A 20,558-nucleotide genomic window follows, 5' to 3' on the forward strand; every position below is an offset into this window, starting at 1 on the left:
ATATTTAACTAAGATAAAAGTTTAAAATGTGCTCTGTTCCATGATAGATTCCAGATTCTGGAAACCTGAAGTTTCAATTTCTTAGTGTTTCAAGTAGTGTGTAAAATCCAAAGGGGTTTAACCCCCGGAAACCCCCCTCGGTACGCCCCTGACTGTGGAGGAGCCATGCATGCTTCTGATTAAAATACTAAATTTTATATCAGGCCATATAAAACTCACGAAAATATGTACATTTTACTACAGATTTAAAGCGAACCAAAGTCAAAGTAGCTATGAAATTGTCACCCAGCATCTTCGTGCGTATTAAGCGCCTCTAAAAATGAATATCGTGTTGTTGTTGTGTAAGACATTCAGAGCCTTTTAAAAAGCTTTTAAGACTTTACAACCATCTGCAAAGGCCAAAATGGTAAAAATCAACAGTGAGATACTACTAAAAGGTGTATTATTTGCTGCTTCAAATATGCAGCAACTAACAAGAGAATCTGGCTCCCCCAACCACCTACAACTTGTCCTGTTTGTGCCCCTCCCCTTCCCAGGTCTTGGATCCGCCCCCGTTATGTCAAGACTCAAGATGAGTGCAACTAATGCTTTCTGTGCCATCAATGACCCAGTGACCCTGACTGACAATATAAGACTGATATCATTATTGACTAGCATTTGTTTTGTAGCTGAAATACCCTTGAAAAGGGAAAGATGTAGGTGAGAGGTTGTTTAGGTAACTATGATGATATACCGTAACTCGCTTTATTTTCGTCCAAAAAAATTCGTGATAAAAATTTTCGTGTAAAAATATTTTCGTATGATTTACGTGAATGACTGCTCTATTAGAATAGTTCGATCTTATGTAAAAATTTTAGTGTAAGAAATTTTCGTGTCGTACACGAAAATTATTTTACAACGAAAAAAAAAGCTAATTACGGTAATCATTAGTCATGTGTGATTATGGATCTGATTGCAGTTTCCTTATGCTATGATGCACTGGCTATGTGGGAAGTTTTATACTTCTAGTTATGTGTATAACTTTGCACACTTATAGGTATTCCGTTATCAGGTGATAAATATATATGCTGTTAAATTTTATGGCTTCAAGGGAGTTACTTTCAGTGTTGATGATTTAGCTAGTCTATATACCTGAGCTATGACAGCCGTAGTCCATCAATTACCAGGCCTTTAATGCAGGTCCCTATCTGCATGTGAGATAGTTGGTGAAACATTCTTGACTGCTCCATTAGAGTATTTTAATACAGGTGACTGCTCTATTAGAGTGTTTAGATTATTTTAACAAAAGGATCCAGTAAAGAAGGAAAATATGACCTACATCCAGCTTGTACATGTATACTGCATGGTGACCTTTATCAAACATTTCCATGGGTCATTCTCATTCCCATTTTTGTTCCTGTCCTGTCTTCCTTGAATTCTACTTACCCTGCTATGACTAAATAATCTCTACCCTTATATGGTCAACAAATTACAGTGATATTAATACATAATCATTGTTTCAAAACAAAATCTGATTACACACATTTACCTGTGTTCTCATACACATTTTTACACATATAATATATGTACCTGTGCTCTGTATGCTATATACAGATCTGATATACAATAAATTTAGCCCCTTGACTTCCAGTCTATAGGGGGAAAAATACCTAAATATGCTACAATAAATTAATTTTTTATAATTTCCATTTGTTTACTTCTTTGCCTGTGTGAATACAACAATAACAAACTAATGTTGGATATAAACGAAAGACACTTACTTTTTTCTTTTTTCCTCTTGCCTTCTTGCCATAAGTGGTACTCAAGTCTAGTATAGCTGCAAACGTGACTGGGTTCATTCTGTGTGTCACTGTCATCCTTATTGAAGGGTACCCCACTACATGATCATTGACACCAAAACATGCAATTAAAGTTGGTTAAACTTTTACATACAGTACATGTATGAATACAAAACTGTACTATTAAAGATATTTAGTATTTACTGCTTGTATACCGGTCCATTTAAGAGTTAAAAATACATACCACCCTGCATATAACAAAGGTGGATCAAACAGTGTAATTTTTGATGAGTTGACAAATAACATGTGGGAGACATTTTCAGCTGTGAATTCAAGAAACCACCGTATAGGAGTAACTTGGAGCCTACTATACACAGATGTTATGGCTTGACTTATAGTGACTGAACATGGTCTGACATTCATACTGCAAATTAAAACCAGTGCTAATATTGACAGGCAGTACCTTCCTTTCTCTGTTGCATCGCATGCAGTATCTCTCTCCCAGCAGCATCACCGATATGATTATGTTCAAAGTCAATCTCTTCAAAGTTTGGATTACTAGTAATCAACCTAATGAATGAACAAATGAACAAAAAGGCACACTAAATCTATACAGTTATGTCACACAAGTTGATCATTACATCAATGAATATCAACATACATACAGTATGATAGTATTATACTGCACAGCAGGCTTCACAAAGGGTTTACCAAGAATATCCGCCAAACCATTCTTACTACGTACTAACCATGATGATATGGGAGTATTAGTCTACAATCTAGTCTATGCAAACACTTGAAATAACCCAAAACGACTTGCAACAGAGTTTTAAAAATATGCTACACATTTTATGCTGACTGACTGACGGACTGGCTGACTGTTGCATTCAGATAGCATTGCAGTATAAGTGACTGGAGCTATGTGCCCAATTCTTTTACCAAGAATTGTTGCTTGCATTTGAGAAGTAATTATTGGCAAGCTGAATGCAGCATAGTGGTAGCTACTTTTCTTCAAGCAGTGGTTTTTCCTCACTGACTGAAGATGAAAACCTAAATCAGTGAGGCAAAGTATCCTGGGACAGAGCATCATGGACTTTTTCAGTAGTAAAACATTAAGGTAACCCTAAAGGCTGAAATCAAGTTGTACGATGAAGCTAGACTACATTATTATAAATTATAGAGGCACCAACTTGTGCAAAAAGTAGTTATTTTCACCTACAAAATAGAGATCCTTCAGCTTTGAATTCATTGGTTATAAAAGTAGACACAAAAGTGGATAGAAAAATTTGGAAGATTAAAGCCTTGTAGAGACAATCAGAATAAAGAGTGCAAGCTCACCAAATGAGATGCAAGTTTACTGTCAGACAATAATCTCTGATCTCTTGCTCTTTATTGTATTGGTTATAAATTCCTATTTCTTGTTATTTACTGGAATGGATTTATTTGCCCCAATAATTATCCAGTTGTCTACTGGTTTCAAACATAAGCTTAGATTATCACCTTCGAAATGCTCTCATGCAGATGACTGGACCAAATGTGCCTCCTTTTCCTTTAGCATCAATACTATTGTCTTGCAGGAGAATTTTTGCTAGTGGGGGGAGTGGCTCGCCTGCTGTGCATAGATGAAGTAGAGGTGACATCAAATCCTGTGTTCCTTCACAGCCCAACACATTTCCATTCAAAGATAAGTCCCTAAAATACCACGGTAAGCACTAAATACATGCAAAAAATGACAAACGTAATGCTATATCTTCATTTATAAGTAACTATACAATTATAAATTTACAAGGAAGTAGGGTTCCAGCAAGCGGCGGAGGAAGTAGTTAATATCAGGGCTCAACCCAGAATATTAACCTAGAGGGGACGAAGTAAGTCGCTTCGGATTCTAGGGGGGTCTGGGGGCATGCTCCCCCAGGAAAATTTTGAAAATTTAGGTGTAGATATACTCAATTTTGGTGAAATTTTACTGTGATGCCATTGAATATTGACCATTGGATTATACAACTTTGGGATCAATTAAACCTTTCCATTTCTCAAGGCTTTAGGTATAAACCTAGGGAGGCAATAGCTAACCCAGAGGGGGCCTGTGCCCCCCCTTCCCCCCCTAGATTAACCCCTGAATATGAGGGGGGACTGGGCTGATCCAGACTTATTTCTATAGTTTGGTAAGGTGAGACCAAAAAAAAAAAAAAGGTCACAACCAACTGACAAGAGCTTTCCACCTCACCAGCTACCATTTCTAGCTGATAAACTACATAAAAATCCTTACATAGCTCGCTACACACTGACTACTTTATTAGAGTGACTGCTCTATTAGAGTATCTCGATCTTTATCACGGTTTTCAGCCCCACTCCAAGAAAGGTAATTTCGGTGTGATATCATTCTGAGGGGGGGCTAAGCCCCCCTTTCCACCGCCTATGGTTCCAGCTATAAAACCTAGAGATATCATGAAGAATGATGGCATTACAACATAGCTATGTGGGAAAATCCCTACATTACCATCTGGGCAATGCCAAAGGAGGGATTTTTCCCACATAGCTATGTTGTAATATCATGATATAGTGCTCCCTCAATTATCTGACCCTCTATATTATATTATCCAAACACTTGGTTATCCAACAGCACTGCTCTAGCAGAGCTCTTTTTTTTTGTCTTAGATGTATGTTCTACTAGAGTATTTGAACAGGGCTCTGTATACAAATAAATGGGCTTTGATTGTCTGAACATGTCTTGGTCCCAAGGGAGTCAGATAATAGAGGGAGTACTGCATCTCTTTTTGTCACTAGTTTTTATCGCTGGAACCCTATTTAAAATTTTGATAATTTTTTATTGTACTATTTTTGTTATATAGCATTACTACGATGTACACGTACGGTGTGACTGCTTTTTGATCTTCCTGCTTATCTTGAATGAGCTGTGCAATAGATTAAGAAACATGGTTTACATGTCTTGTTTTCTACAGCACAATTGAAGCTGGATCACTAAGGAGTGTGGCCACCATGCTTTGATCACTCAAGGGCATGACCATTTTTCTATTATTCAATTTATAAGTACAGCTACAAGTATGTATCTACTCCCTTGTGTACAGTACAGAACAAGCATTTTAAATATGCTCCTTTAAGGAAGTGTTGATATGGAAAATTAATGGTTTCCTTACATGGAGGAAACGACCATGTAATTGAAAATAAAAGGAAAGGAGCGGAAGGAAAACACTAGTTGGAACCAGAAAAGGTACATGCCACCTGTGAGCTTGTTATTGTAGCATGAAATGGTGGCCATGTGCTGCTTCATTTCGCCTCTAGCCTTGTGACTGTGGTCAGGTGCAAAGGCCACAAATTGCTTCTTTAAAAAAATCTATATTTGACTTTTTGTAACAAGAAATGAGTTAATACATAAATACTATGCACTTAACATATATGTACACTACTAACCAGATCTTACAGTATTGCTAAAAGTTATGGATGATAAGTGCATGCAGATTAGCACAAAGCTCCAACACAGGGTGCAGCTATACAAGAGAAGCAATGCTAGAGGTTATCAACTGTGTGAGGCTCATAATTATACATGATACATGGCCAATAATAGCGTGAATTTCACTAACCAAGCAAAAAAGTATTCTGCAGTATGGAACTCATGCTAAGATTTGCACAGACACTGGATTCCAAATATCGATATACATAATATATGACTACTTTATTAGGATAATTGAGCATTCTATTAGATTGTATCAATCTTACTCCACGGTTTTTAGCCCCATTCCAAGAAGAATAACTTAAGGGGGCCCTCACCTTTCCACCAAATATGTGCAAGTGTGAACAATTGCCTTACTGCACAGACATTTCAATTGTATGCTTAAACCTGCTCATATCCTCTCACTCTACTTGAAGAATGTCATAGGTTACTGATTACAATGCCATAAAATTTCAATGGCACATGTAAATGGTGCCTGGTATAGTAACTATTGCAGTATACTACTGAAGTTATGTATGTAAGAAATGAAAGTATTTAACACACATCATAGGACAAACCCTGCACATAAAACAGGTACTAGTGCTACATATTCTGTCGAATGTGTATATATTGTTGCTCGTTAGTGAAGTTTGCACATTGGACCAGAGTTCAGGAAGAATCACTGTCTCAACCTACCATATAGTGGACAACTTTAGTGGAGTAAAACTTTGGCAAATGATCAATGAATTAAGGGTGCTCTGTACAGTTTGTACAAGGCTTCCCAAGACATAGTCTGTTTTGCACTAAAAGAAATATTATGGTCACTTAATTAGTCTGTGACATGTCGACACATTTTAGTACCCATAAATTAGGTATCCCATAGCAACAAACGCATGCATCTTACTATTCTACACCCTCTCACTTAAATTAGAACTACTCCATCATTTTTAATCCAATGGACATGAAATTTTCACACAAGCTACTTTAGTAATTTTGCCAAAGAAGAGCGTTTTCCATTTTTAAATAGCAAGTTCAGATGATGAATAACATGGAAGTAAAGAAAAGGATTTCTGGGAGTGTCAACCCGAAAGATAAATATGTGATGATTGAGAAGCTAAAAGACAAAAATAAAAACACACAATGGTTTGTACTGTTTAGCATAGTGTATCATAAAAGTATCAAGGCTCTTGTGCGTAAATTGTAGGACTAGTTCTAGTATAAAGGGAAAATCTGTAACTCATGTTCTAAAGCAAATTTAGCAGTTGGGTTTGTACTAAACTGTGTACTAGTGTTAGCTTATATCCAGTAAAAAAGTACAGAACATTTGCTAAACCATTTGTAAGTTATAGAACAAATTAAATTTCATGGGAAGCCATATAAGCGGACTGTACAGAGCACCCTTAAATTGGTGAGTAAAACATTGGTGAATTGTACAAGTATGGCATTGGCAAGAGAAAACGTTGGTGGACTCATTTCTATAAATCATCTGCATCAGCATTGCAAGCAGGACAGTAAACCTTCGGAAGTTATTGGTGTACGCTTTAAAGAAAAGATATCATGTTTCATGAGCCACAACATGGCATCTTACATGGTGTACACCTTTCCATTCAGGTAAATGATCTGTGGCTACCATGAGTTTATAGGGAGCACCTGCTACAGAAGTACTTAATGAGTTGGAAATAGCCGTGACTCGTATGCTGTATAGATGTAAAGAAAGTGATCGGCAGAGAAGAAAGGGTTGTTGGACATGTGCTAAGGAGAACATCTGCCATTTGTTCATTGTTTGTTAGAAGAGGAGTACCAATCATTGTATGGTAATGGGAAGTAAAAAGTTTTCTGCCAATTTACCTCAAAGTACAGTACATACCAACAAAATTAATGTTAACTGCAACCAGCAAGGAAGAAGGCTAAAGAAAGTACTTTATGTGACGTGAGATGTGACAGCCTTAAAGAAACATTTAGAGGCAATAAGTGAATACCAAACACATGTTCTACTTCACCTGCAAGCAAGTCTGAGTCAGTAAGTTTAGTTGAAAAAAGCAATAAATTTAGGCTAGTTGTAGAATTACTACCAGTGAAAAAGGTCTACGTTATCGTCCTGGAGGGGATGATTATAGGAGTACAGTTGACTAGATAAATGTTGTACACTCACTGCTAAAACACCAGTTCTCCAAGCTGAATGGTCTTGTTTTCACTTCATACCAGGAGAAGAAGTTAGAGCTTAGTGAAGTTTCGGTGCAGTGCAAATGATACTAATCAAGGTATCACTGGATTGTTGCATCAATGCTAAACTATGCTCTTGGTGAGGTTAAAGTGCATGGCTCCCTGTTTTATTACTGTGATGAACAGACAGCATACATTATTGCTGATCTCTTTCAATATGGATCCAAGAAGATTAGGGTTCTCAAAAGCAGAAAGATAGTAGTGACTGTGGGGTCTGTGCCATCATTGTTGCAAACAGTCATAGCTCATGAAATCAACCTAAACAAACCAAAACTGAAGCAAGGAGATATAAGGGCTCATTTAGTACGTTGTCTTAATGAAGAAAACTTTTTCTCTGTTCCCATCACTATAGCTGCTGGTGGTTCCCTTGTAGTCAATATTTTTGCTCTGCAATTAGGAGTCAGAGTTTCATTTAGAAAGGGTGGGGGGTGCTAGCAGATTAATTCATTTAACTGATAAATCCAGGGGCTGCATGTCATTGGCAAGCAGCAAAACAATATCTAAATTGTGGCTATCAATAGCTTGAAAATGGAATAAGTTGTTTGGACCTTGAAATTGTCGAAAATCAACAAAGTGAGTGGTCACTTGATAACTTCAATTCATTTTGCTATTCATTCACATATGGCAGGCGAGCACAATCTTCTCAAAATATGGCTTCATTGTTAAGCTGTTTGACCAATGATTGTCTGAATGTGTGAGATTCCATGTCAATGGAAAAATGGAAAATCATACTGGTGGTAAGTTTCTCCCTCATAAATCAAGTGAAGTGGCAAAAAATCTCCTGTCCTTGAGCCACAAAACACTGCTGAAATTTGTTTCTTATCGTATTTTTGGCAATTCCATATTGCTGCCCTTTCAAATTCTCTTTCCTCTATGCTCAAGGGCATAAATGGAATTTGTCTGATTAAAGTTTAAGGTAAGATCATCAGGAATCTTATCAATGGTAACAATATTTTTAATCTCCTGTAAAAAAAATTTCTTTCAACTTCTCAAATTGTTGGGGGTCAGCTTTGCTTTACTGCAGGCTTCCGCTTCACATTACCCATTCATTTTAACATGCTCTTTTACCCAATCATCTGTGAATTTAACTTTACCACTATTATCAAACAGCATCATGAGCCATCACTATGCCATTACTAGCAGCAATTAGGACCGAGGTGCCAAATGACTGAACCACATTTACTTGCATACTTGACATATTGCTACACTTGTGCATCTAATTCCTACAGCTGTACCAAATAAACAATAGCCAACCAGTCTTCTTGTACGCCAATGCATGATTGACATCATCTTATTGTCCTTGTCCTCATCACTGTCATCGCTTTTTTTGGTGTTAGATTTCTTCAGTGGTGAAGGTTACAATAAGACCATCTGATAAAGGTTTTCCGCCTCCTTACTTCAAGTTTCAGCAAATCACGATACTCCTTTGAAAAGCATTGTATTGAAGCTGTCACCCATGTTCTGCTGCTTGCTTCCCCATTTCACATCTCAGGGCTCCAGCAAGATACAAATAATCTAGTTGCCATGTGGTTCGTTCTCTGTCAGTTTTGCCATGTTGGCGTTAGCTAGTTCAATTTACTTTTACCTTCAGTGAGCCGTTTGGCTCTTGGCAAACTTGTTGAAGCAGAAATGTCATGTTTGTATTCTAAATACTTTCATGCAATGTGCACTGTTGCCGACATTTAAAAAAATTTGGAAGGTAAAACTTTGGCAAATCACTCACTTCAATCATTAATCTTTCCACTGCCAATGTTCCACTATATGTTAATTGGTTAGCCTTCCATTTAATGCCTAGCACCACAATGAAAATAAAAAATTATGGGCATTACATATACAGGCTGTTCAATAAGATTGTGTCAAGAGGACACTAAGGCTTCAGTGGCACTTCTGGGTTAGTGTTGTGAAGGTTGTAGCTCTTACAATGGAAGGAAGCAGTGATGTGTCTGGTTCTGGGTTAGGGATCACTCCAGGAACAACAACACTTGATCAACAAGGTCCTCATCTTCCAGGATATTTCCCTTACCTGTCATTGGTATTCAAGTGGATTGCCACACTGATCATCTTGATGATGGCTGGTTGGGTTTTCTTCACCATCAAAACTACAAGAAAGCTACACAAGCCACATAACATCTTTGTGGCTAACTTGATGATCATTGATATCATATCAGCAGTACTCAATACTGTTATCACCAGCAGTATGATGATTGGGTATGCCACTGGAGTGGGAGATTTCATCAGTTGCAGGATATATGCATTTTTTGTAGTGGTCACGGTACTTGTGATTTACTGCACAATCCTGATGATATCAGTTGATAAGGTAATAGCTATAGCCTTTCCTTTTAAACACAGGAGGATCATGAAGCCTCGTGTTATTGTCGGTTCAATCACAGCTGCATGGCTTCTAGCTATTCTGCTACAAGTTCACGTATTTTTCAATTCTGGTTACACGAGAATATCACAACATGGTATATGCATTTCGGAAAAAGGAAGCACCGTAATTTTCATGTTTCTTACTACCACGCTACCCATCTTCACCGTATCACTAACTGTCTTAATTCTCAACATTTATTTATCCTTCAAAGCTTATCAAGTTCGAAAGCAGATACAAGAGGCATCTAAATTATCAGGAACAACAAGTAATGAAGTACACAACTTAAAGAAGAAGCAAGCTACCATAAAGGCACACCTGAAGCCGATGATAACATTGCTGGTAGTTGTTCTTGGTAGTTCCGCAGTTGGCCTACTTCTCCCACTACTGCATATTCCAGTAATTGCATTAGATGCTCCTAAATTTTATGAAGACATGGTGAGGTATGTTATTGATCCGAATCTTGGCTATTTGGTACGCCTCCTTCATCCCTTTGTGTATGGCCTGTACTATAAGCAAGTCCGTGAGCTGATGATGAAAGTATTGAAGAGAGTTACATGCAGGAACAAGTTTAATTCAGCAGTTGTTGCTCCACAACCACAAGGGACTGCTTGGATGTGATGACACTTCTTGTGACAGTAACTATATGTATTATAATCATGCTGCAGTAAAAATTGTTATTTTAATGCGACAATATATACTGTAAGTGCATGAATCTGTATGAAGTGTGGTGTTATGCTACTTTTCACTCAAGCACCCCGGCAGTATACTAATGTACCATCCCTAGCTAAACAGACAATTGTTCAACTATGCACAACACATATACAACTAATACAAAACAGCCAAGCTGTGAAAAAAAGTGCATTCAGTGCAGCCATCCCAACATACGTATAGGTCAGCATGGAAAATATGTAATACCAAAGGTGGCTGCCAAATATAGCTTTAGTGATATTCATATCACCTCTATATCCTTTTCACAACTAGACTGCTTTTGATGTCATGCCCTGTTTTGGTACTTGAAGAACACAGTGGAACATGTGCCATTTTTAGTTTATTAGTCAAAAAGAAAGTGTTATGAAAGTAGAATAAACATGCGAAGTTTCAGAGCTCATTTCAGCTGTTACGCAGTGTAACGTAGCCTTATAAAAAGGTTGCATAATTAAAAATCATGTGAGCTGAAAATGGATACCTCGTGTTTAAGTACGCCTGCATGGAGTTGCAAATCTTACCGTGGAAGGAAACATTTAAGGATGGAACAGAATTGTAAAAAGAAGAAAAGGAAGTTAGGAAAAGACAGAGGTGAAGCCAAAGTGCCAAAGAAAGGATTCAGCCCATTGCCTGTACTTGCAATTGTGTATTCAATTGTTGACGGAAAGTAACTGAAATCGACAGGGAAAGAATATTTGAAAGCTATTGCGCTTTGGAAAGCCATCATGAGCAAAACAAGTATCTTTATGGATTGATTGAGAAAAAAGAAATTTGAAAATGTTGAACACAAAAACCTCTCAAGAGGCACAACTTTGCTTATAGTGTTCGCTTGAGCAATGGGAAGTGTGTAGAAGTATCTAAAAGACCTTCTGTAATTTACATGAAGTCGGGAAGTGGTGAGTTGAAATAATAGCAGCAAAAATTCTCAGTAGAGTTATTTTATCTGGTGATGAGCAGGGAAGACATCATAATCGTCCTAAAAAAGACCAGAATAGGCAATAGAAAAGATCAGGGAGCACATGAAATCGCTCCCTCGGAGAAAAAGCCATTATTCCCAAAAAGATATCAGGAAAGGAAGTACTTAAATGAGAATCTCAGTATTTTTAGAATGTATAATTTATTTACAAAAGTATGAGCCACAAGTATATGAAACTGCAGTTAAACCACAGGTTAAGAGTGGCTGTACAGAAAAGTATTTAATGAGGAGTTCAACCTAAGTTTTGGCTATCCACACAGTGATACTGTACTTGTAAAGTGTGATCTATTACATATAGCGCATCAGATGAAGAACTTCAGCTTGCAGAGCATCAAGAGAAAGCAAGTCAAGGCTATAGTTCCCTTAAGAAAGATGCAGATGCTGCAAAGCAAGCAACAAATCATCAGTTAATAACATTCGGCCACATGCAGACCAACCTTGACACATAGTTCCATAGTTTATTCAAGGCAACTGTGGGTGTACAATTTCTCATTCTGCAAACATGTACATATATATTTGGGATGAAACTGTTGCAAGTAGAGGAGCAGATGAAATTGCTCCTATCTTCAAACATACATTGCCAACTAACATACAACAGCTCACTTGTTACTCAGATAGTTGCTTTGGTCAAAAATTTTCAGATTATTTGTTTTTGGAGCCTTCAAGTAGAAAAACATTTCAAACAAATAGACCATAAAAATTTAGTGCGTGGTCATACCTACTTGCCAAACGATTGAGATTTTGCCCATATTGAAAAAAAGAAAAGGTAGTGTTACAGTGTATGCCTTGTTCCTGAAGGCTGGAATAAGAGTCTTGTCCTAAAAAGCCATTCAATGTATTTCTATGGATTTGTCACCTTTTAAAGATTTCACTGGCATAGTAAAGCAACATACACAGAAGAAAAAAGGTACTGACAAACATCAGTGCTCATTAGTCATAGATGAATTTTGGTCAATCCATGGGAAATTCAACACCATCCAAATGAAGTGTGGCTCAGATATTCGTACCCTGCAACCTGAACAATGGAGCAAGCTGCATAAACTCCGTGAAGTATACAGTAAGGAAATAAATACAAAAAGTGAAAAAATGTGCGAACTTTATAAGCCTGTTTTTCTCAAAAGTTTAAAAGTGGAACATGTCCCCTTTTTCCACTGGGCCCTTTAATTTATTTCTGCAATTATTATGCAAACCTTACATTTGTAATAGCCTGAATTTTAATTTGTTGTAATAAACTTGTACCTGTTATTGTAAACCTGTTATTTTCAGCCTGACATTTAACTTTAACTTTTGTGACTGTTAGCATAAATAAGCTGTAATAGTGTGTTGTATTCTCTTCTTCTGATGCTGAGTTACAATAAAAATGATTCTAATAGTAGTTTGTTCCAGAGGAGGAGAACAGTACTCAAGTGGGGGGGCAAGTCATGTGGGGTGGCTCTAAGTTACTAAGTGTTTTAAAATCATTAACTGTAACTGTATTTCGTATGCAAAGCATGCCAATACTAGGGGTCTGGGGGCATGCCCCACAGGAAAATTTTGAGATTTGAAGGCTTTGAGATTGAATTTGAGAGTATTTTCAGTGGTACATGTGTATATACTCAAATAGGATACTCCTATACTATTATAACAATGACTATCATTAAGATACTGTAGATACATCAGTAAATGAAGGTATTTCAGACAGACTCATGCTATTGATTACGTATAGATATAACGTGTTAATGGAGACAGATTGAATTAATTGCATAGTAGAACCGATTCTACTGAATGTTCTATTAGAGTAGTTAGGTGACTGCTCTATTAGAGTATATCGATCTCGTGTACTCCCAGCACTGATTCATGCAGTATTCCATTCTTGCATATCCTTTAGCACGAATCTCCCAGTAAATCAAGGCAAGTAAGCTGGCTAAATGGCTACAACAGTTGCTTCACTTTAGCAACTGGGCATTGGAAAAACTGAGGGGGAACTGCCCCTCCACTTGTAAAAGTACGGGGGCAGTTGCCTCTCTGCCCCCTATTTCTCTGCCCCTGGTTTGTTCAGTGGAGTATTACACATTCAGCCAAAGTTTGGGAATTACATTTTATTTTATTGTTCTTTTTTACTTTTCTACAGGAGAATAACAGAATCAGACAATATCATTAATTTGTTTACTTTTTCAATATTGAAAAAAGTTAGTATTATATTACTGCTATAATGGAGTACTATCATTGGTACCTTCCCTACGTGCACATTGAATCGATAAATATCAGAACATGTGGCTGCTTTATGCCATCCTACAAGTACACTAAAATGATGTATAATAGCATGTAGGTGAGTTACGGAGACATCTGTGTAGTATTGTACAACCCGGCTATATGTTTCCACAGGTGGACGAGGAGTTACAGTAGTAGTACTGGTCATGCAGGCTGTAATACTATTTCAGATTTTACATGACATTTAACTTACTGACAACAAAAATGGAATGTATTTGTACATGTAGCATGTAGCACCAGCATGCCTGCTCTACAGCACAGGACATGCAACTAAGGTTTAAACTTATGATGTCAAAAATAAGTAAAGGTAGCTGGGAATAGTTTCCATATGGCTTCTCCATAAACTTTACATGGCCTGAAACAAGCAAGCTATCACCATAAAGTGCCCGTGTGTACTAACAGAAATCTATGAAAACATTTGTTCTCTACCCTTTACAAATAAACAGGAATTCTCAGGTAGTGTGAGTTTCAAGTTTAGCCCTTCAGAGCATGGGAACTCTTTCTTCACGCTTCACTCAATGGTACTGGATTTCCTAATTGTCTACCATTGTGCAGAGCTACTTTTCTTAGTTCACATGTTCATGTCGCACACCAAAGATTTGAAACGGCTTTTTAAAAACATCCAGGCAGAGGCGAGTATAAAAAATCGACTTCTGAAGACATGCAGCTTATTTACTACTGCTTGTCCATCCAAAATTCGATGACTGTATCTTGAAAAAACCAGTGAGTAGTTCACAATTCTATGGAGGCTTGTAATTATAGCACTGGGCAATCTCGCTAAATGCTCTGATGATCTATGCTTTGATAACACTAACTATCTGCATGATGCCAAAGATACATGTGCTATTGTGCAGATTACACAGTAGCTAGTACCTGCCCTTTTATACAGGTCGGACATCTTCGATTCATAACTGAGATCGAGGTTTGCCTAAAATACATAGATCAAGAAGAATCATGCTCAATCTACATGGCTTTACTTCTATTGAATACCTAGCATAACAATGAAAATTTACTGCAACAAATATCCTATAATCATTTGAATCTAATGTCTAAAATACATACAATTAGCAAACACACTTTGTACTTTAAACAAGTAAACAAACACTATAGGCTGTTCAATAAGATTGTGTCAAGAGGATACTAAGGCTTCAGTGTCACTTCTGGGTTAGAGTCGTGAAGGTTGTAGCTCTTAAAATGGAAGGAAGCAGTGATGTGTCTGGTTCTGGGTTAGGGATCACTCCAGGAACAACAACACCTGATCAACAAGGTCCTCATCTTCCAGGATATTTCCCTTACCTGTCATTGGTATTCAAGTGGATTGCCACACTGATAATCTTGATGATGGCTGGTTGGGTTTTCTTCACCATCAAAACTACAAGAAAGTTACACAAGCCACATAACATCTTTGTGGCTAACTTGATGATCACCGATATCATATCAGCAGTTCTCACCACTATTCAGGCTAGCATCATGATGATTGGGTATGCCACTGGAGTGGGAGATTTTGTCAACTGCAGGCTTTTCATATTCCTAGTGATGCCGGTATTTGTGATATACTGCACATACCTGATGATATCAGTTGATCAGGTAATAGCTATAGCCTTTCCTTTTAAGCACAGGAAGACCATGAAGCCTCGTGTTATTGTCGGTTCAATTACAGCTGCTTGGCTTTTTGCTATTCTGCTTTATTCACAAGCATTCTTCAATGACGGTTACATCAAAATAGCACAGTATGGTACTTGCTCCTCAGAAGGTAATGCACTTCTTTTCACACTGCTTACCTATATGCTGCCCAACTTCACTGTGTCATTGATGACATCAGTTCAAATGCTTACTTATCTTTCAAAGCTTATCAGGTTCAGAGGCAGATACGAGAGGAGTCCAAGTTATCAGGAACAACCAGCGAAGCAGTAAACAACTTAAAGAAGAAGCAAGCTACCATCAAGAAACACCTCAAGCCGATGATAACATTGCTGGTAGTTGTTCTTGGTAGTTCAGCACTTGGCCTGTTCTTCCCATTACTGTACATTCCAGTAATTGTGCTAGATACCTCTGCATTTTATGGAGACTTGGTGAAATATGTAATCACTCCAAATGTTGGCTATCTGGTGTTCCTCCTTCATCCCTTTGTGTATGGCCTGTACTACAAGCAAGTCCGTGAGCCGATGATGAGGGTATTGAAGAGAGTTACATGTAGGGACAAGTTTAATTCAGCAGTTGTTGCTCCACAACCACGAAGGACTGCTTGGATGTGATGACCGTTACTGACAGTGACTAAATAGCTATATATTTCTCATGCTGTAATTATATTTTGCTATATAACTGCAACTATTTTATGCTAGTACACGCTGCAAGCAAATTTTGTTAGCTTATATCCATTGCTCTATTACTATGTAACTGCTGCACAATGGCAATCTGGATATGTTTTCAAATGATGAAGAGCGTTCTCATGTATTTATACAAGTAACATGTCTACATGTACACTGTTAATACCGAAATACTGACAAGTAGAATATTTGTAGGGAATGCAGGTCATTCACAGACAATTCCATGTATGTTACGTACATCATCATGTAGTAGTTCACAACAGACAGCATGTACATATTTGTACATTAAGGGATGTGCCCATTGTAGTCAATATTGACTACCACATAAAATAGCCACCACTCAACGATCACTGCAGACATACACAAGTTAAGGCTTCATACAACATTTCTGGATTCAACCCTGTCTGTCTCCACTGTTCTCATCTCTGGTCAGGGGCGGTTCCAGGGTTTTTTTTTGAGGTTTCTGGAAACCAGTCATTTTTCAGATCGAGATACTCTAATAGAGCAGTCAATCACTCTAATAAAGCAGTCACAGTGTTCTGAGCAGTAGCATAGCAAGCTATGTATGTAGGTTTATGTACTTTATCAGTGATGTTAATATATAGACAGTTATTCTCAGCATGCAGTTACCTTTTGTTGGTCTTCACCTTCTTGATCAGAAATCAGTCACCAAAAATCCTAGAGCCGCCCTTGCTGGTACATCAAGTAACACTCATTCACATGCACAAAGATTGTATTGTTGGGAAAGGGTTGACACTGGTTGGATCATCCAGATGGACCAGGGCACATTTTTTTGGGTGTCATCTGTTTTGTTGAATATCTGACACTGATGGACAATACATCAGAGAGCTTACTGATAAGTACTAGCTCAAACAATAGAAGAAAAAAAACTAGTTGACTTGAAGTACATATTATACTGTAGATCCAGTTGTGCAATCGCTTGAATGGTAATAAATCAATTTGTAGATTTCCATGGAACAATGCCTATTTATCAATGATGTGTACAAGCAAACTCGAATGTTTAATACGAAAAATTGTCCTGTGTTAAGTCAAGTAACTAGTTACCCATTTACTTAAAAATGCAGGGCTACATGGCTGCCAACATTGTGCACAGATGTAGCACTTGACGCATCTCTCTGTTTTAATTTAACAAGTAACATATCTGCATTCCATCTGGATTACTACCAAGATCAGTGTGTCAGTAGTACTGACCTGGTGGTTTCAACCCCGGTCTGAAATCAAGTGGTACTCTTTAGCACAATAACCTGAGCTATAATTCTGAAATTATTGCACAAGGTGCAACCAAGCGTCCATAATAGAGATGGACTCTATTAAGGACTCTTGGTACAACCAAGTTGTTATAAGCATACATATAGTACAACATACTTTACAACTACAGTATTTCCTTATTTCCTCAAGCATTTTTGACCTGGCCTGTAAATGGATAGGGCCTTTATTTGAGACCTGGCATTTATTTTGGATTGATCCAACCGACGTCCAGCGTTTTATCGAATTTGGCTGATGGTAGAATGGAATTACCGATTACTGTAATGGTAAACATAGAAAAACAGTGATACAGCGTGTTGAACATATGAACAAGTATAGACAAGACTTAAATTGATTGGAAAATAGTTACATTGTATATATCTGCATGCATGCTACTCGCCCGGACTATACTCATGTGGTACCTTCATCCCTCAGAAGGCTCTAAAGTTAAACTCAAGTATGAAGAAGCAGCAGCAAGGGGAGCAATTAAAGCCATTAACAGTAGACTCAAGTAATAGCCCAGGCCTCTATTTGAGACCAGGTACTTATTTTCCAAAGGTGCTGAAAACCCCCTGCTTATAATTGAGACAGGCGTTTAATTGAATGTAACCTTTTATGAGGAAATCCGGTACATATTATTCCCAGAAATAAACAAATAATCAGATATAATGTGCTTTGGATGAGTTCTACACTTACCTTATTAGTGTAGTGACAATGGTTGGGCCAAGTATTAGACCAGCTGTCTCAGTCATCATACAATAGTTTAGGCTAAGGCATTGTAGCACACGATTACCAGTTAGTCCATTACACAATGATGACAGTAGTGAATCAGGCATCCAATTGTGATCCAGTACCAACACACACAGTGCACAAACAGGGAGTGCTCTATGGGAAAAACAGAAACACTATACGTATATAGTTGCCATCTATATATAATTATATATGCACAGCATATTAGACATGGGCTGGGACCACATAATATTCAAGAGAGCTTGTACATGTTCATTCTTTATGCTAATCCTTAGGAGAAGTACATAAGTAGTTGCATTATAGTATTGGTACAATCAAGAGTAAATAATAGAGAAGAGAGTATCCAATTGCCATATATCATGTTAAAAATGATCCTGTTAAGTCTTTCTTTCTGCATATTTCAGTAAAATTTAGGGTATCATAAAAGTGTTCATATCTAGTAATCATCACCTTTAACACTTACACACAATACAAAGCCTATGTGCACACCACTTGTTACATGTAATAGACTAATTTAACACCTTCTTTGAAAATATTTTAACAAGCAGAGTGGACTTTACAAGATCATTTTTGATATGGTATATGGCAGTTGGATACTCTCTTCTCTATTATTCACTCTTGGTACAATGCACCTAACCTCAATTATCTGAACTTATCCAAAATGTCAAAACAGTGACTATCCTATTTCATCAATAGTGTGTGTTCTATTGCAGTAAATGTATGTTCTATTAGAGTAATTGAATAGGGTTCTGTCATTAAGTATCATACATCTTAACAAATTATCTGGACCCTTTTGTCTACCACTATGGAACTAAGGTAAACACCATGAAGAATGTTTCATTGCTTCTCTAACATAAATACACATACGTACGATTTAAATTACTGGGACCATAGAGAAGTACAGTGTATATCAAGGTGTCCACGCAATAAGGGTGGTCCTTTCACAGTTATACAGTAACACATTTCCCTACCTTGATATTCTATTCATTGCCCATAGACTGATGTTGTTGTCTTTGAGCTCTAACACTTTAACATTAATTCCCATGTTAGATTCCAAGTATAATGCCTGTAATCAATGTAAATTATAACTACTATTATGCCTGCACAAACTGCGACACAGACAACACACTTGCAAGAGTCTAACATCCCATGCATACATATATCAAAGCTTAAAGGTCCATGAAGTAGTTGAAGGTAGGTGAGAAGAAGTAAATATTTGGGGTATGCCAGTGTTAACAGAGGAATAATCCTCCCAGCTATCAGCCACCACACACACCTGCCCCAGCCTTTCAAATACAATTAAGAGATTCTTATCAGAAACTTGCTGCCTACAGTATATGACCAGCCTTAAAACACCTTTGACATAGGCCACTTTTTGTCTCATGTTGGCTGTCTAGAACCCAAAATTTAAATTGTTCTCTTCTATATTGCATAAATAGACCAATAGTTCTAGAATACACCAAGAAAAGTTGCTGTGCACATGTTAAATGATCAGTTTATACACGATTACGTCACGTAAACATTTCTCACCAAACACGCTGCACTGGAATCTACTTCTTCTCTCATCGGGAAGTGCCACACATGAATCTGAACTAGACCAGGGTATTGAATTTCTTCTAGGGCCTTCAGTACCGGCTTTAGAGAAATACCAGGATTGATGTCATCTGCAGGAGGAACAGAAGCGGGTCTCTCTCTTTCTCCATCTGCACCAAATTTGACAGGTTCTTCTACGATAAACTGTGTAAAGACAACAAAATGCTAACTACACTCTATTAGAACTAAAAGGTCAAAGCTGGGATAGTTCTACTGACAGCATTGTTAACATTCAAACTTCAAAGTGTTCTAGTGAAGTTATACAGTGAGTCTTGGGGATACACCAGAAGCCTCATACACAAACTAACAGCTGTAACTAGAACTATTATGCCACAAAGCACAAAAAACTCAATGTGAAAGCTTTTGATTATGATGGCCAAAATGTGGCAAAATACCTGCAACCACTATTTACCATACATCCTGGTGTTACATGCGTTTTTAAGAATAGCTACAGAGAACATTTAGCTGCTGGAGTAGCTTCAACGTAGTGTTGTAGCTATACTATAGACCACCCTAGTCAGCCTTTTTTTTACTTCACTAGGCTGGTTAAACTATACACGCATCATAAAACATGTTAAATACTTATAAAACAGACCTTATTGATCAATTGGTCTTCCTCTATGCAGCGGCGACATTCTTGTAAAATCGCTGCGCATGATAACACCGACTGGTCATTGCAGTGTTTAATATAAGCCTTTAAGAATCGATTACATGTTGTTTTGTTCTGATCTACAGGCGCATCCCTTTTCTTCTTGGCTGCTTTCCCTTTACCGGTTTTCTTTTTCTTCGGTGGCATGGCAACGTAAACACCCGCGCGTGAAAAATGTGATTGTGGTACTGTATAAGGATTTCTCCGTATATTAACATG

General features: G+C 37.6%; 1 protein-coding gene across 1 annotated transcript; it reads right to left on the reverse strand.

Moving 5' to 3' along the window:
- Positions 1-1,477: 1,477 nt before the first annotated feature.
- LOC136240571 (uncharacterized) lies at positions 1,478-20,529 on the reverse strand. Its single transcript, XM_066031569.1, has 8 exons — positions 20,286-20,529; positions 19,628-19,834; positions 19,069-19,163; positions 18,044-18,232; positions 3,279-3,470; positions 2,242-2,348; positions 1,761-1,876; positions 1,478-1,705 (listed from the first exon to the last, which is right to left on the reverse strand). Exons 1-8 carry the CDS (start codon positions 20,484-20,486, stop codon positions 1,694-1,696), a joined length of 1,119 nt encoding a protein of 372 aa, XP_065887641.1. The 5' UTR covers positions 20,487-20,529; the 3' UTR covers positions 1,478-1,693.
- Positions 20,530-20,558: the final 29 nt, after the last annotated feature.

This window comes from Dysidea avara, chromosome 12 (assembly GCF_963678975.1).
Source record: "Dysidea avara chromosome 12, odDysAvar1.4, whole genome shotgun sequence".
NCBI lineage: Eukaryota > Metazoa > Porifera > Demospongiae > Dictyoceratida > Dysideidae > Dysidea > Dysidea avara.

What these genes read in the sequence shown, in the direction of transcription:
- LOC136240571 (XM_066031569.1), bottom strand. Translation starts at nt 20,486, where the DNA reads ATGCCACCGAAGAAAAAGAAAACCGGTAAAGGGAAAGCAGCCAAGAAG. An exon ending in ATTGTCACTACACTAATAAG is followed by an intron (nt 3,471 to 18,043) that starts GTAAGTGTAGAA and finishes GTGGTATTTTAG; the next exon opens with GGACTTATCTTTGAATGGAA. An exon ending in GATGCAACAGAGAAAGGAAG is followed by an intron (nt 1,877 to 2,241) that starts GTACTGCCTGTC and finishes ATGATCATGTAG; the next exon opens with TGGGGTACCCTTCAATAAGG.